This window comes from Rhipicephalus sanguineus, chromosome 2 (genome assembly GCF_013339695.2).
Source record: "Rhipicephalus sanguineus isolate Rsan-2018 chromosome 2, BIME_Rsan_1.4, whole genome shotgun sequence".
Taxonomy (NCBI): domain Eukaryota; kingdom Metazoa; phylum Arthropoda; class Arachnida; order Ixodida; family Ixodidae; genus Rhipicephalus; species Rhipicephalus sanguineus.
Genome location: NC_051177.1, coordinates 91,295,507 through 91,312,402, shown reverse-complemented (window position 1 = coordinate 91,312,402; position 16,896 = coordinate 91,295,507). Strand labels below are relative to the sequence as shown.

General features: G+C 44.8%; 1 protein-coding gene across 3 annotated transcripts in view; it reads right to left on the bottom strand.

The window, feature by feature from the left end:
- Positions 1 to 8,934: 8,934 nt before the first annotated feature.
- LOC119383368 (sodium-dependent phosphate transporter 1-B) overlaps positions 8,935 to 16,896 on the bottom strand; it is a 94,130-nt gene continuing 86,168 nt past the window's right edge. For all 3 annotated transcript variants that reach the window (XM_037651462.2, XM_037651467.2, XM_037651465.2), the window contains 2 exons: positions 16,643 to 16,828; positions 8,935 to 13,259 (listed from right to left, as the gene is read on the bottom strand). In XM_037651462.2, the coding sequence (XP_037507390.1) occupies positions 13,016 to 13,259; positions 16,643 to 16,828 (430 nt within the window). In that variant the 3' untranslated portion in view covers positions 8,935 to 13,015. The remainder of the gene's footprint in view (positions 13,260 to 16,642; positions 16,829 to 16,896) is intronic.

Below are 16,896 nucleotides of genomic sequence, written 5' to 3'. Positions count from 1 at the left end.
TGTGCATGTTTGCATGTATGCACGTATAAATACACATAGAAACTGCAAAATTTTAGAAAGGTGGACTAGGTTAGAACCCCCGGCCCCAGTAAACCACCCCTCGAGGCCCGTGCAAAGCCACGGAAACGATAGCAGTATTGGCAAAACAAGCACGCTGCACTGGGTCAACATCCTTTATGTATTTAACCGACCGCGCTGCCTTATCAGACTAGACTGCCTATAAAAATGTCACAGTGGAGCTGTAAATGGCACACCTCCTTGATTATGCGGCGTCCGTCCGTGTCAAAAAAAAAAAACGCCTAGCGCCCCCTAGGTAGAAGTGCTATATATTGAAGTATTTTGAAGAATTAAAATGGAATCCCTGGCGCCACTCTGTGGAGTGGCGGAAAGAACTATTGCATTGGAGTGAAAAAAATTTTACGCGAGATCTCCTTTGGGAGTTGTCTATATCACGGCTGCGCTGGAACGCAAGCAACGTTGCCGGCGCTGCTGCTGTGCATTACATGCACGGCCGCGATGGTAGCGTTCCACCGCGGCCGCAACTCTCGTTCCCCTACCAGTCACACCTCCTCTCCGCGCTCGACCACGTGTCCTCGTTCCCTTTCCCCTCTCTCGAGGCTCCTCCTTTCCCCCTGGTCACGTGATCGTTGGTATACAACGCATTCATATGCTCCCCAAATTCATGATGTGCAAGCGTGGGTGTATGGCTCAGTCGTTATGACACTTCTCTTCGGACCGGGAGGACACGGGTCGTGGCCCGGGTACAAACCCCGCCTATAGACAAGGAAGTTTCTTTCGTTTTCTTTCTTTATTCACTCCCCCCTTCAGTTACAGCTCCTCTCCGCGGTCAATCATATGACCTCCTTTTCTTTCCCCCTTTCGTGAGGCTCCTCCTTTCCCGCTAGCCACGCGACCTGTCTTAGCGATGGCATGAACGACACCGACGCAGAGTCCGCAAAGACAGCTTTGCTGTCGTTTCGTACGTTTAGACTCTTGGCTAGGTGTGGAATAACGAACAGCGCAACAAGGTAAGAAACAGACAGTAAGCACAAAAGGACACAACGCTGAACTCGCAACTAAATTTATTTTTGAAAATGAAAGAACATATATAGGTGACAATGAGTCACCAAAACACTGCACATGTCTGCAAAACAACATAAATTATGTCTTGTCTAATCGATAATTGTACGCTTCATCTCTTAGAGTGATTGATGGACGACTTATACACCGTTTGCTGAATCTTATAAAAAAAAGGCTTCGACTATTTCACGCGTGCGCTGATCAACATGCATGTATTTTATAATGGTTTTCCTAAGGTAGGGCACACAACCAGATGATATGCAATATCCTTTTCCATGATCAGCTGTGTCCTTTTCTTCTTACTGCCCGTTTCTAACCTTGTTGCGCTGTTAGTTATTCCACGATGAACTCCCACTATCCATCCCAACTCGCGATTCTGCCTGGCTAGTTGGTATATAGGTATTCATGTTAAAAGACTGGCCGTGCAAACACGGACACAAAAGAAAAGTCAGGAGAACACAAACACCGACTGACACATGAAAAGGTACACAGCGGCGGCGGAAAAGAAGGTATAGGAGGAGGATAGACACATAAACTTATCTGCGCAGGCCCAGGCAGGAGGCGATACCTATCAGTCCGGCACCCGTGGGTGTCTACGCGTGAGAGGTATAACTGTTCAGGCGTTCGATTTTTTTTTTTTCATAATGCAAGTTAATCGACGGTTGGCTCTGCGCTACCACTATTATTGATATGCCAGGCCTCAGCCATTAGACGCGTTTCTTGATTCTAGAGGCTGTATTAAACTGCACATTCATCGAATTTCGGCGTGTGTTTACACTCTCGACAATGTAAAGATAGATTAGATGGTGAGCCTCCGCGATTAGCATCTCATCTTCTATAAATCTCTGCTTACACAGCGACCCGTCTGTCCTATGCGTAGAAGCGGCCGCAGCTAAAAGAAGCCTTATAACCACACCTGTACAGCAATCAGCAAATTTCTTGGTGTGTTTTACAAAACACATCTCAGTCTGCTTCTTGTCTACTACTCGCTAATCCTGTCTCTGCACGGCGGCGCATATCTTACCTAGCTTCTTGGTAGCCGTAGAAACAGCATTAACGCCGTATCTACTTACCACTTTCTTTCGCCTGTGAGATACGCAGCGAATGTAAGGAATTCTTCGACACGCTTGTTACTATTCAATTAAATTGTTTTTGGTTCATTTGTGACCAAAATACCAGACTTCCAAAAGGATATAGCCTTTGCAAATCTGGTATTTTTCGTTTCTTGAAAGCTTCAACGCATTTCGATTAAATTGTTTGTGGTTTCATTTCTGACAAAAAAAGGTAAGCCTATAGCCTTTGGAAATGTCCTATTTTTCGATTTTTCAAAGCTTCGTCGCAAATTAAACCATAAACAATTTAATCGAAATGCGACGAAGTTTTGAAAAATCGAAAAACAGGACATTTACAAAGGCTAAATAAAGGCTTGCCTTTTTGGTCAAGAATGAAACCACAAACAATTTAATCGAAATGCGACGCTTTGAAAAATCGAAAATTACGAGTTCATAATGACGACTAAAACTGCGCTAAAAACACAAAGACAGAGACGAGAAAAACAGGACTCGTGCAGTTTTTTTTGATGCGATTCATCCTTCGTGCATCGCCCACGGATGGTTGAAGAAAACCAAACAGAGCCTGCGTTTCCGGGCGATGGTTCCTTGCTTCAAATGCCAAGCTGAAATCCTGGCTTTAAAGACACATAATGCCACTAGGGACGCTAGGCGTGCAGAGCCTGAGAAGAAGCCCGGAGGGAGGACGTGACCCGTTGCAAAAGAAACACACTGAAGTAGAGCACCAAGTCGGGCTAGTTGGTTTAAATTCATAATGAAGACTGCGCGAGTCCTGTTTTTCTCGTCTTTGCCTTTGTGTTTTTAGCGCAGTTTTAGTCGTCATTATGAATTTAAACCAACTAGCCCGACTTGGTGCTCTACTTCAGCGTTATCGGACCGTGTTCGTATCGCCTTCCCAATCGCTCGCCTGGCTTCGCTTCTCGGTGGACACTTCAACTATGCCGCAAGGAAAGCCAAAGTGCCGACGCCCTCCTGCTCCATGCGTGCGACGCCCTCCTGCATCCATGCGTGCGGCGCGACGAAACACAGCGAGGCGATGCCGTTTAAATGCGCGCCCATGGGCCCTTTGCGCCGTATCACGGGGGATAGTCAAGCCTCTGCCACGCTGAAGAACCTCCGAGATGTGCGTACCACCAACGGTAAATGGTGTATATAAATAGGTCGCCGTTAGTAAGCCGGATCCTGTATGTGTAGTGGCCTAGTGGCTAAACGCATCGGGCCACTGAGCGAGGGGTCGCAGGTTTGAATCGCCGGTGCCTCTGAAACCAAATATTTTTTATTTCTTTATTTGCACCTACCTCGAATTTTCGTTCACGTACAACGCCGGTTTTTTGCTCAGAACCAAAGACGCCGACACCGGAATTTCTGCAAAACGAGCTCTTTAACGCTATAGCGTTAAAGTCGATTTCGGGGGCATTTTGGACTGATCGGGGCCGCGGTGCAGTCGAAGAAGTTGAGGCCCTTATCACTACGGATCAACTATTGTCTGACGTCACACCTTGCATCGAAGGACCTAATATGCGTATTTTTCGTTGCGCAGCTGTCAGAAAAAGGCGGAAATATTTTCCCACGGTCTGTGTCGTTGAGAAGCCAACTTCCTGTCACAACTGGTGGAGAAGGCGTCGCAGGCGTCGTCAATGCGACACTCTCTCCCTTTTTTCGCTTGAGAGCCGTTCAGGCAGCGGATCGCGCATTGCAACAGCTCGCACAGAACACAAATTTGGTGTGACGTCAGACAAAAGTTGAGTCTTATCATGAGTGATAAAGGCCTGAACTTTTTCGACTGCTTTTCGACATCTATTTTGTGAAGGAAGCGCATCAGGGGAACCTTTCACTCCTAAGGCTCCTATTTAAATACACGAGAACTGACCAAGGAGGCGCACCAAACCGGATACACCAAGAAAGCAGGGAGAGGTTTGCCTGATTAAAGGAACTGCGCTAATTATCGCATACATTCGTTTCGCTGAGGCAATTCAGTGACTGGTATAAACAGAATCGTGCATTATGCATTTTTCATTCAAGCTGTACCAAAAAAACCTGGCGAAACTTGGCAAGACCATGTGAGGCTGCAGAGCGCCGATCGTTGATTTCGGATGGCCGCCGGAGTGAGTTGATCCTAGAGATCGTGCAAAACTACTCTGTATTTTGCTGGTGGGATTGGTCAAGCGCCGGCACCAAACAAGAAATGTCATGAAGGTTCGCTTCCTTCAAAGAAGTGCGCTATCACTTTCCATGAAAACTTTGAAATATTTCGTCATGGTGAAATAGAAACCCTCTCTAGGACAGCATGTCAAGCCAACATAGATCATTCTACTCAAGGAAAATTCCGATATTGTGCAAATTTAACAGTGATTGTGGGATGCGCCTTCCATTGGGCCGTTCCAGACGCTGGAAAACACTAAAACGATCAAAGGCGCCGCGCATATCACCGGACAATGTTCCAGGAAAGGCCAAAACCATAGAGTTAATTCCTTAGAAACTCTACGCTTACGGATCACTCAGACAAATCCCAAAGAAGACATCGCGTTCTGTTTTAAATGCGTATTTCTATGCCGGCTTATTGAGATACTACTAGGCAGTTTTAGAACAGCGTACGCTAAGTTAGCGTTAGCGTTTGCGGCCCGCTATTTCCGTCACTTTACGGGAGCCCGCAAGCGGTTAGCGTACGACGCATGCGCAGTTGCGCGAAAAGCCAACGCAAAGCTTTGCGTACGCTATTCTAAAACTGCCTACTGTGTCCGTCCGCCCCTCTGTCACGTAAGCCTGAGGAATTGCTAAAAAAAAAAAAGGTGAATCTTTTTGGCAGTGCTGGGTTTTCGAAACCTCCTCCCCCTCGCTCAGTAGTCGGAGGGTTGAGAGCGCTGCAGTACAGTAGCGTATGAGCGCAGTCACGTGGTTTTATTTCATATATTATTTCCGACTTTCTTTAAACGCCGGAAATAATCGCCACGCAGCATGTACGTTGCCACAAAAAATTCGATCGGTCTTTTTGGAATCCCCTCTACAACGTACCGAAACGCATTTGGCCCTGAAGTGAATCTAAAAAAAAAAATTGCATAATTGATCTTTGTCAGTTGACTGATAAGCGCTATATAAGATTACACTCACGAGCGCCACATGACGGCAAACGATATGTAGTTGTCTTCATTCAGTTACGTTGCGGTTTACCGCTTTTTGGAAAAATATTTATTATCTGAAACACGTGTGTGTGGGTGGGTGTGTGTGTGTGTGTGTGTGTGTGTGTGTGTGTGTGTGTGTGTGTGTGTGTGTGTGTGTGTGTGTATGTGTGTGTGTGTGTGTGTGTGTGAGAGAGAGAGAGAGAGGGGGGGGGAGGGGGGGAGTCTGATGGATACTCCCAAGGCATACTCAAGCTCGTTAAGTTTGCGAAACGCCGTTGCGCGTGACGTCACGTGCTCGCTGCCCTAGTGGATCCAACGTGAGAAAGAGCGAGCCGGCTCCTGTTTGAACTAGGGTGATGTCCGGGCGCGCGCGTCGAGGCGCCGTGCTCCCGACAGGGCTGCAGAAATTAGGCGCCTTTTCCTCTTCGAACCACTACCACCACCACTCTAGTTTGAACTTTTCGTTCCACTGATACTCATTCTGCTCACTGTCTGTGCTGTGCGCCCCCCTCCCCCTTTTTAACAGCGAATCTGTTCTTGGTCGAGCCTTTCGTGTCCGGGAGCCGTGGTAACGCTTGTGGGCATCACAAACGGGTATGCGCCACAGACGTTGGGTTAGTTCCACTACTCACCACTGGTGCACTAAATATGAAGGCAACAGTTAGCCCAACAAACGGGTATGTTCCACAGAAATCTGTGCGGTCTATCAGAAAACTATCATCATCATAAACGCGTACGCGCCACAGATATTGGATAAATCCCACTACACGCAACTTCCGCTAAAAAGGAACTAGGCGACAGGTAGCCCAACAAATGGCGTGCGCGTTTTAGTCACACCACTGTCAGGTGATACGTACTTTGTATTTGTGGTTATAAAACGTGGTGCGTGGCTGTACCACCACCTCAAAGCTTAACAAAGAGTGCTTAATAGCAGTGATACAGCATATCTGAAAGACTCGCAAAACATAGAAACGCGTTAGCCTTATGAAGGGAACGCCACCAGCTTCGCTAGCTGTTTCATCGGTGTCCGCGAAGCGGAGCTGGTTGAATTTCTTTCCCCCTTATTCTTATTAGCATAAGCTAAGTCTGCGGCGAGCATCGCTCTAATACTTCAGAGATTCGATTCTCACCGCACGGTCTATGTGCCGCAAATGCCTGAGTGCAATGCCCAAGCTAGCCAACACGCGGTTAAAAATCTTCCATTGTATGCGTGTATATATTGCGACGCTGAGCTTCGGTAAATCAGTGTGAAGGCTGCGCGCAAAATTCTTGTGTGTGTGCCTTCTCTTGCGCTGTCTTTATCTGACTTCGCAGAGTTAACCAGCAGTTCTCATGCGATATAGTGATAGGATGATAATGATGGATAGTGGATAGGAGACCAGGGAACATCTGCAACCAACTTTATCATGCAGAACGACAGCAGGAATAGTGCTGGCATCAATCATGCATATAAACATTTAATTATAATGCCCATCATTGAGTCCTTCTCTTAAGCCAGGGGCGTAGCCAACGAGGGGGGGGGGGGGTTGGGGGGGTTCAAACCCCCCCGAAATTTTTCAGTTTTGCTTGCATATATAGGCATGCACACATACAAACGCACGCACGAACATACATAATGTATGGTTGAACCCCCCCTGAAAAAAATTTCTGGCTACGCCCCTGTCTTAAGCAATTCAATGTTGTATGAGTGATCGAAAAAACGGACCATTTAAAGGAGTACTGACACGATTTTGAAGTGCAGCAAAACGGACGTTTTTGCTTTCCTTGGCATGTAGCGTTAACGCTCTCTCCACACCGCATCCGGGAAACACGTATAAATATTTAAGTTTGATTTTAAAGTTTTCATCTCCCAGCATCTGCAAGGCAGCTTCACCGCATGGAGAGCCCTATGACGTTTCAAGTCAGCTCACTTGGTTTGCGAAATCTAGGTTCTGCATGCAGCCTAAATCACAGAAATTGCTGTCGGAGGCACTGGACGACAGTTCACTCATCATGAACCACGTTCGACTGACAGCAAAGGACAGCAGGTGCATATTTGCATCCCCAGGCACCACGACACTCTTTTTAGGGTTCTCGACACCCGTGCTTTCATCTAGAGCAACAACCCGAAAATTTTTAAAATTCATGTCAGTACTCCTTTAAGTGTTCATGGTCACATTTTGAAGAAACCCCTGGTAGGGCATGCTGATTAAGAAAGGTTGGCGTACCATAGTGTACCAAAATGTCCTCTTTAAGAGTAGACCCCGAGCAGACCGCATTTTACCGCATCACGAGTCCACGACACCCAATTTTCGATCACAATCTGTGTTACGTGGATTAATCCTTGTGCATTCACAAACAAGCTGGCGAAATTTTAACGCATTTAGTCGAGCACTTAATTTATAATTGAATATTGAGTTGGGCAACACTGGCGCACTCGCGCCGTGGCGTACCAAGGTGCTTGCTGTGCGGGCGTCTACACTCCGGCGAACGATTTTGTTCCGTCGTCAGCTGCGCATGCAGTCAAGACATTTGAGCTTTGTTCAGCTTGGCACTGTAATTTAACGGTTTACAGAGGCTGAAACTTTGCTAGAATACGATGGCTCCGCTCCATGCAGCACATGACGTCACACACGCCATGGCAAAATGGCGGTCGCCGTCGGTGGGCGGGGTTTATAGCCGGCGACTGGCTCATTTTGCACTGAAATATTCTTTTACAGTCCATGTTTTACATATGTGGAGGCACAATAGGCCATCTACTTCTATTTCTCGCTGAAGTTGGTCAATTAAAATTCTAATTTAGTCAATATGTCAGGGCATTCAGCTCAATTGATCAAGACAGAAATGACAACAAAATTTCTATTGAACTACGAAGTTTATTTGTACAGCTGGCTCTGAAGGCCAGACTCACTGGGAATAGTTCTTTAACAAACTATTCCTTCACTGTTTTTGACAAATACGAAAAATGCACCAAGCCTACTTTAGATCATACATATATCGGTACCTCTTTGTATCTTGTAGATTTGGCACAATGCCCAAAGGAGGGTGCGATGTCACATACAAATAAAAAGACTTGCAAGTTCAGACATCAAATTAATGAAATAGCGTATGTCGCTTCATGAACAAGGCAGAATAGGTATATGGCACAGTAAACACAAATTATACCAACAAATGTGCAAGAAAGAGCACAGTTTACAGCAGGCACATTGCTCAATGACTAACATGCAATAAAGCAAGCAGATGATACTTTCACAAAATATGGCCACACAATTTTGCCTCTGGACACATGGAGAAATATTGAGCAAGAGATGCAGGAGGAAAAAAAATGTCTTACAGCAAATGAATAGCTAGACTCATTGTTAGCTATACACAGCACACTTCAAGTAGCACCAATTGCACTGACGAATCAGAATGTAGCTAAGTAGTTCTAAAAAAGTATTTGAAACAAAATTAAAATATGCACGTTGTTAGTAGCAGCCATCACTATTAAATTTGCAAGCATCACAAGCTGTATTGTGTTGCAGTGTGATAGCAAGATTCAGCAATTACCTCAGAAGGTAAAACAGAAAAACAATGTTGTTGTTACAAGCGCTAAAGGATACATGGAAATAAACAGCAGCTCATCGTGACAAAAATACAACTCACTCAAAGCATAAATTAGATTCAGTATTTTTGTCTAGCTCCTGTACCTGTCGCTGCCAAGAACTGCTTTGGCATTGAAGTAATCCACTCCAAGATAAAGACTGGAATGCAATGCCTTCAGACACCGGCAGCTTAGGTTTACTCTATGTATAACAACTGCAGTGGAAGAAACAAAAACAAAAACAGAGGTATAGTAAACAAAAGCAGGAGTAAGTGCAAAACATTCATGGAGCAATCAACTTGAAAAGATGTCTGACCAGAAGAAGAAGTGACTAACAGGAAGCTTGAACCATTAGCAATTGAAATTCAAGCATGCAAGACTGGTTGAATTTCAGATAAAGAATCAATATGCACACAAGTGACTATATCGAGGCATTTCAAATGGCATGCCCCATAGTAATATTTAGCATCTAAGAAATGTAACAGCACTATTTACAAGTTAACAGAAAATAAGAAAAGCTTTATGCTATCTCATAGTTATGCATTAACTTGTACTTTAGTAAGTAGCCCATTTTGGTGGAAGCAGCTCCAAGCCTTCGAGGGCCCATTTGGCACAGTCACTAATATTTTTCCATTACAATAGTTTTTGATTAGAACGTCACTTGAACATCAGCATGTTCAGCAATGTCCAAGACCACACAGAACCCAGGAACTCTTGGGAAAATTATGTGCCAGTAGACTAGTGAAGGCAAAAGCTGTGCTGATTGTTAGAAGCATTTTCAATCTACAAAAATATGTCATCACATTGAGGTAGAGTACTTAGTAGTCACGTAACGCATTGCCAGCAGAAATAGCCAACAATGACCAAGCAACTAGCACATACTGGAAGTTCAAGTCTCCAGAACTTCAAAAGCCGGCTGAATAATGCGCATCTGTGGGTTCTTATGTTCTAGGAGTCATCGTTTGCAACCTTTCATGCTGATTAAGTAGTCTTGATCATAGCAGTGTTGTAAACCTGGTGCACCACAAAAACACTCCGGTAACAGCAATGTTAACCCGATAGCCTTTTATCAACTGCTTCATGTGCCTATAGTACAACTTTATCATTGAAAAGGGCCAAGACACTTTACCATAAGCTTCAATGCTTCCCCCTGACCTAAAACTTCCATGCAGAAGCAATTTACTTTAGTGGGTTCTGCTAATTAGCGATGAACTCTAAGTTACAGGCAAAACAAAGCTTACTGGACAGTGCAAAAAATTACAGCTCATACTGTGCATCTATTAAAAATTTCCAATCAGCCCTTAAAGCTCTCAAATGCCCAGATTTATAACGTTTCATCCATGCCACAACTAAATCCTATAATTTATACCTACTGCCATAGTTACAGCAGCCGATAGACTATGAGTTAAATAAAAATTGCAAGTAAAAGCACGGTTCACGAGTGTTACTTTTAAAAATCAAAGCAAATTGACTGACACTTCACACACATGAAGATGCAGTTATTTCTGGAAGTACCGCAGAAAGTGCAATTTTTCCAGTTTTAAACAATGAAATAGTGACATTTAAAATCATGCCTGATATAAATAATCAACACAACTTGTGGGCTTAAAACTACCATGATTAATAAACAAAATGACTACCATCACACACGTCTCATTGTCTGTCAAAATGTTCAAGTTTACTATCTATTAGTTGTTACTCCATCTCTATGGCAAACACACAGAACAACTGAATGTGCTCATAATTACTGCCATCATTAATGCATGACTTCATTAAAATTAACAGTGCTGTTTCCAACCCGTTCTGCTTTCTATCTGGTCCATCACAGGCCTCCTTCAACTGCCCTTCTTAATTTTTCGATCATGGAGGCTCTTCTGCATAAATTCCATGAAGCTAACCGGTTTAACAGCTCCACATTATGGAGATTTTGCAAAAAAATTCGTTTGAAGAGCAGTAAATAAACAAACACAGCTATTTAATGAAATGATGCACTAGTGATGGCAATCATGGTGAGTGAGTTAAGCTAGAATGCAGCTGCTCCATTCATACAACAGCAACAGAATAACAGTTCCTCCTTGCTTGGAGGATTCAAGAAAACACTGCACAAACATCGTTAAAGGTTTTCTTGCTTAAAAGCACAGCCTCAAAAAAAAAAAAAACATGTCGATTCATTGTGTAGTGAATGTTTTATCAAACTGAAAGACATCAGACCACAAAACTACCTTTTTAAAAGTGGCAAAACATACTTAAAGTACTATTTACAACTTCCTTTCACTTTGATGGCAAATCTAAGATCTGTACATTTGAAAGCCCACCATGCAAAGTCACCCACATCTCTAACACTCAAATGGGAAAGGATGGATCTTTTGTTGAACCCTGTGTTGGTGCACTTTTCATGAGCAACTACTGTTATTTTATGTATGTGTCACATCTTCCCAAAACATGGAAACATTAAGGTATCTTGTAACAGAAAGTGTTGATTTGGATCCTTGCCAGAGAGACTACAGACTTGAACCTCACTGGTGATGATGTTCTTAGGCATGCATTCTATGCAAATGAGTTGACGATTTGGCTAAATGTATAGGCAAATGATTATTTTAAGTAAGGATACGCTGAGATGCCCTTTGTGGCTGAATAACAGACCGTTGTTAATTACACTAACAAATGGCTTTGATGCTTCAGAAGAGACACATGTTGGCCTCGTTCAGCTGACAACCAAGGCTAACATGAGTGCAGGACTTGTACTGACAGCAGTGTCTCACATCTAACGCGCCACGATGGACTGGTAGAAAAACAAGTGCGTTTGCTACACAAGTCGCTGTACAGGCTAGCACATGAAAGCAACATTGTGCTATTAAGTCCTGTGCGCTATTATGATATATTACAAATGTCTCGGAGGTAAACATAGGCTGACTGAGTGTGTCCACAAGCACCTCTGACTGTGCATTTAGACTGCGGGCTTGCATCCACACCGTGCACTATATTTACTAATAGCATTCATTCCCCAGCTTTCATCAGACAAGAAGTTGGCTCACAGAGCATAAAGGTACTAGGCACAATTATACAACAAAAAATATTGCCAATGCCGATAGCATTATGATTTTGCTTCCTTTGAGCAAGCTTTCATACCAGAGGTCAGAGTCTCCCATCACAACCGCTTTTTCCAAACTGACATTGAAACAATAAAGAACGGATGTGCTGTTGATTGCAACGGCTGCACAAAATGACGCAGCCAGTAATGCAGAAGCATAAATAAATTCTTTGCACTACGATTTCACTGATGTTTCTGTATATTAAAATCAAAGCAGACTAGCTATTGCCATTATGCCGATACAACTACATTTTATGCCTCGAAAAACACTGCGTGGAGACTAGTGAAGAACATTATTGCGAGACGCCCGGCTCCCTAAACAATCTGAACAAAAGGAAGCTCTTTCGTTAACAGCCAATGACGGTAGAGATAACACTGCCTGGAATTTGTATCTCCAGGCTAACCGACAAGCCACCAAAGACTAGCACATACAGAAATGAGAACAAAAGAAAAAGTTCCACAGCAATTCCTCCGCTATGTGAACAAGCACAATGGCACGTACACTCTGTTCTTTTAAAAGGTCCACCAAGGGGGCAGGTTGCTGCAGTCTTCTTCATGCCAGCAGCATTGCAGGTACTCCAGTCACATCGGAGCAATCTGTGGCAGAGATGTTGCTCCACGACACTGAACTGTACTGCCTGAAGCAAACGCCGTTTCTTTCATTCTTCCTGCCCAACCACATGTGACTTGCCGTCGACGAAAATTTGTTCGCACCAGCTAAAAGAGTCATCACAGCACGGCTGTCACTGTTTGTCCTCCTCTCCAAGCTGGCATCGGTTGGATCAAAAAGAAGAAAGACGAAAGTTTTATCGTATTAGCTCCTTCCAGCAACCTCAAGTATCGTGCGAATGCCAGGTGGGCAGCCATTTTTGCGCACGCAAAGCACCACCACCGGTGCGATTTCACACTAGGCTGAAGACTGCTTGTGGTTCCCTAGAAGTGTGCTGCCTCAACCTTTGCGTAATGTCCGTGGCAACGCTAACCACATTGTAGAAGCAGCGGATGTGAATGCTTCCAGTGACATGGCAGCGAATCTGACTGAGGCACGACGCGGCGTGACTCAAGCGTGGCACTGCCGATGGTGCAACCACATTCACAGGGAGCAGGCGGCGTACAGGATGCTTGTGATCGCAGCAGTCAGGCCTCCGGTCACGGGCAGCGTCAGCAGCCAGGCCATGATAATGTTCCGGAAAAGGCCCCAGTCGACGCCCTTGCGTGACCGTGCCCAGCCCACAAACACAATGGAGCCCACCTTGCAGTGTGTGGTGCTGATTGGAATGCCCACTTTGGAGGCCAGCAGTACTGTTGAGGCTGCACCAATCTCAATGGTGAAGCCACTGCAAGAGACAAAGAGAAAGAAAAAAACAGCAAAAGGAGATTACCTTTGGCCAACGTTATAGACGGTAGCTTTGAATTTACTAATGGGACAACCATTGCTTTAAAGAGTTGTCATATTGGGTTCTGCATCATGCAAAAGGTAATACAGTAGACTCTCAGTAAACAGAAATCTCTTAAATGGAACTGCTGCTTGAATGCAACAAATGCCACTAATATGATTGGTTTCGCACTTGAACTCTACAACCCCATTCACCTCTCAGTAAGCGGAACTTCTGTAAAATAGGACCTGTTTTCCTAGTTCCTTCAGGTTCCGTTTAACGAAAGTTTTCTGTAGTTAATGCTACTGTACATTTCAAAATGAAGTAGGTAGAGATTATGGTGGCCCTGCATATTTTGGGCCAGAGAACCCTGAATGAAGATAATAAAATGCCAATTTCTCTCCAAATGCCCACAGTGAAGACTTTTTGGTAGAAGACATCCATCTCGTCAAAATTTCCTACGGAGCAATGCAGTGTGCAAGACTACTCCAATTCAACCTCCTCAAGGTTGACCGTGCTACACAATCCACGTTTCTCAGCACATAAGACAAAGCTAACAGTAGGAAGACAGTACAGTGGAAGTCTTTCTCCTGTCGTCCTTGTGGTATGTGCTGCGAAATGCCAATGCCTCAGACTGATTACAGTGAAGTTGCATCTGGCACTGAAGACATTTGTTACACTCAACATACATTATAAGCAGAGATCTTGATATGTAAAAGATACAAGCACGACGCCTCTGATGAAGCAGCAAAAGGTTTCCTGTCGATTTTGACTGTCTGTCAATAACTTACTGCCACAAAACACTCATGGCATATTTGATTGGTTGCTATGATACTCCAGCTAAGAGCCAGTAGATGCATGGGCAACCCAGAATCGTGGCAGGAAATCGCCAAATCACCGCAGCAATCTCAGAGCATCTATGATGCCATGGCACAGCCAATGCAGAAAGGCATCCTTAAAATGTTTGTATGCGACATTGAGAAACAGCAGACATCAGCATGGGCGCATTTGAATGCATCAAGTACTGCTTTAAACCTCGTGCACGCAATTTCCAAGCAACAGACGACATGGCAGACCATGTTGCAGAGCTGTCACAGCATGGGTCAACTATGGTAAGTGCGTGTGATATCACAAATAAAAAAAAATTCTAGCGACGAACTTTCATGTTCTAAATACAACAGCGCTTGAAAACAACTGACTCAAGATGCGGTAACCAGCAAACACATCTTGCACTACTGTCCATGTGTAATCATGCGGTCAGTGTTATCACACTGTCTTGCCGGCTGCTGGTTAGACATGCCAAGTCAAGTTATTGGCTAACAAACATGCATGTGCATCAGGAACATTCTGCATGATGTTCCTCTTGTCAATTACAGTTGAACCCCCTTATAATACACTGATGTAACGGACAAATGGGTATAAGAGAAACCAGTGTGCCTACATCAAAAGAGGGATCGATCAGAAAATGAGAACATGGTACACTGCTTATAGACCTCGTGAGCTGGTATGGTGGCGCTACTGCTCTCGCCCTCTATCGGGCTAGCGGCGCACTGTTAGGATTGTCGCCTACGGGCCCGACTGCATGTTTCAAGGCGGCGGCTACGGTTGCGGTGGCCCTGTTCTCCAAGAACGGCCGCCGTAGTTCTTTTTTTTTTTCTGTCTGCGTGTGTAAATACGCTGTGCTAACTTATCTTTATTTATGTTTTTCTTCCTGTCTGAAAAGCCTCTCAAACTACAGCCGTTTAAAGCTGCCGAAAAACCAGCATGCAGCGACTCTTGTTAACGTAAGCATTCAAAAAAACTTCATCGCCTATTCGCCTCAAGCCATTCGAGGAAGACAGGCCCCTCTCAGTCATTCTTTTCGCTGAAAACTGAACTGCGAGCCCTACCAACAAAAAAAAAAAGAAAAGAAAAAGCCGACAAAAAACAGCTGTTTGCGCCGGAAACAAGTTCTTTTCCATCTCTTGGACACCACGCGGGGAACAGTAGACCACCCCCACCCCCCCTCCCACACACACACACAAACACGCTCACAACGCACGCACACACACAGGCGAGCACACACTTCACAGACAGTGAGACTGCAAGCGAGCGCCTATTAGTCACTGGTTGTCGTCTGCTAGGAAAGCGCATTGCCGGCCACGGCCGCCAGCCCGCGCGTGAACGTGAGGACAAGAAGCGACGATCGTCTGTTGTTCTGCGGTTCCCGTAGGATTGAAATTGCAATAACGTGTGTTTCAAAAGGAGTTCTTGGTCGCTTGGTACGAAGTTGCACGCGAGTGGTCAGTGTGTGGTCTGAAAGAAGAATAGATGTGCGCGATGGAATATTCCGACATTACTGGGAAATGCAGAGTGCAATCGAAAACCGAGGACTACGCCGAACGAGTGGAGGTGAGCTTTTGATTTTTCAGTGCTCCACGTGTGCTGAGCCATACCGAACTGTTTTCGTTCTCAGCGAAAAGGACGCGGCAGATTTGTGTCTGATTCCGCACCGGCTACCCCTGCTCGCCGCTCTGGCTGGCAAGAAATCACGCGTGAGAGCAGGAGACGCAGACAGGCACATTGCCCCTCTAGGTGGCCGTTGTCAGCCTGCTATCTTCCTATTTCTTTGTGACCTTGTAAGCTTGTGTATACATTTTAAATAAACAATAAAAGGCGAAAAAAAAAAAAAACGCACGAAAGTGGGGACACTTATGTACGGAATTCGAGGCGTTGCTTACGCAGCCCCGCACAGCTGCGGTAGAGTTGTCTTTAATTTTCGTCCTACTTCTGAGGTAACCCGCAGAATTTTAAAGCTAGTTGCTTCCGAACGGTGTTCCTACAGCTCTTGTGCCAGCCATGCACGCAGAAGTACGAAAAAGTACCGGACTACTGCGACGTTTTTACGTCCTTTCGGCGAGGAGCCCTGCGTTTCTACCGTGACTGTGCGCCCGGGAGCAACAAACGACAATCCCAACTTTTCAGCCGCAGGCGTCAGGTGGCGCTGCCTGTTCGGTTCAAAGCTGCAGTGCACTAGGCCTATAAGAGACCCTTCATATAAGGGACATGAACCGCTCCCCTGTGCATGTCTCTTATAAAGGGGTTCAACTGTATTTGAAAATTTTGCCACTAGAATTGCACACCTTTTGCTCGTTCAGCAAAGTAGTATTCACTTTGCTGTTACTGAAATTGCCTGGAATATTTGCATCTTGGGTATCATTAACCACAGGCAATCGTGTTTTAGGTTTACTCAGTTGTATCCTATAATTTGATATATGAGCGTTCATTATGTCAAAACTTCAAAGTGTATTCATCTACACATTATAGTATATACTACATATAAAACCTGATCAAGGCAATCTTACTTGGAAGGTGTCACTTTGGTGAGGTCTTCGCCCAAGGTTTGTATAACACGGCGACCCCAAATCCACAGTCCAAGGCTGATTCCCACTCCCCCATACAGAAGGATGTAGATCGGAGTCTCTGAATTCTGGTACACATTTCCATCAAAGTAGATCATCCACAGTGCAATCAGGGGGCCAATGGCATTGCTGTTGAGCAGAAGACAAAAAGAAAACAAATGTTTTAAAACAGGGGAAGTCCTATATACAAGCGTTAC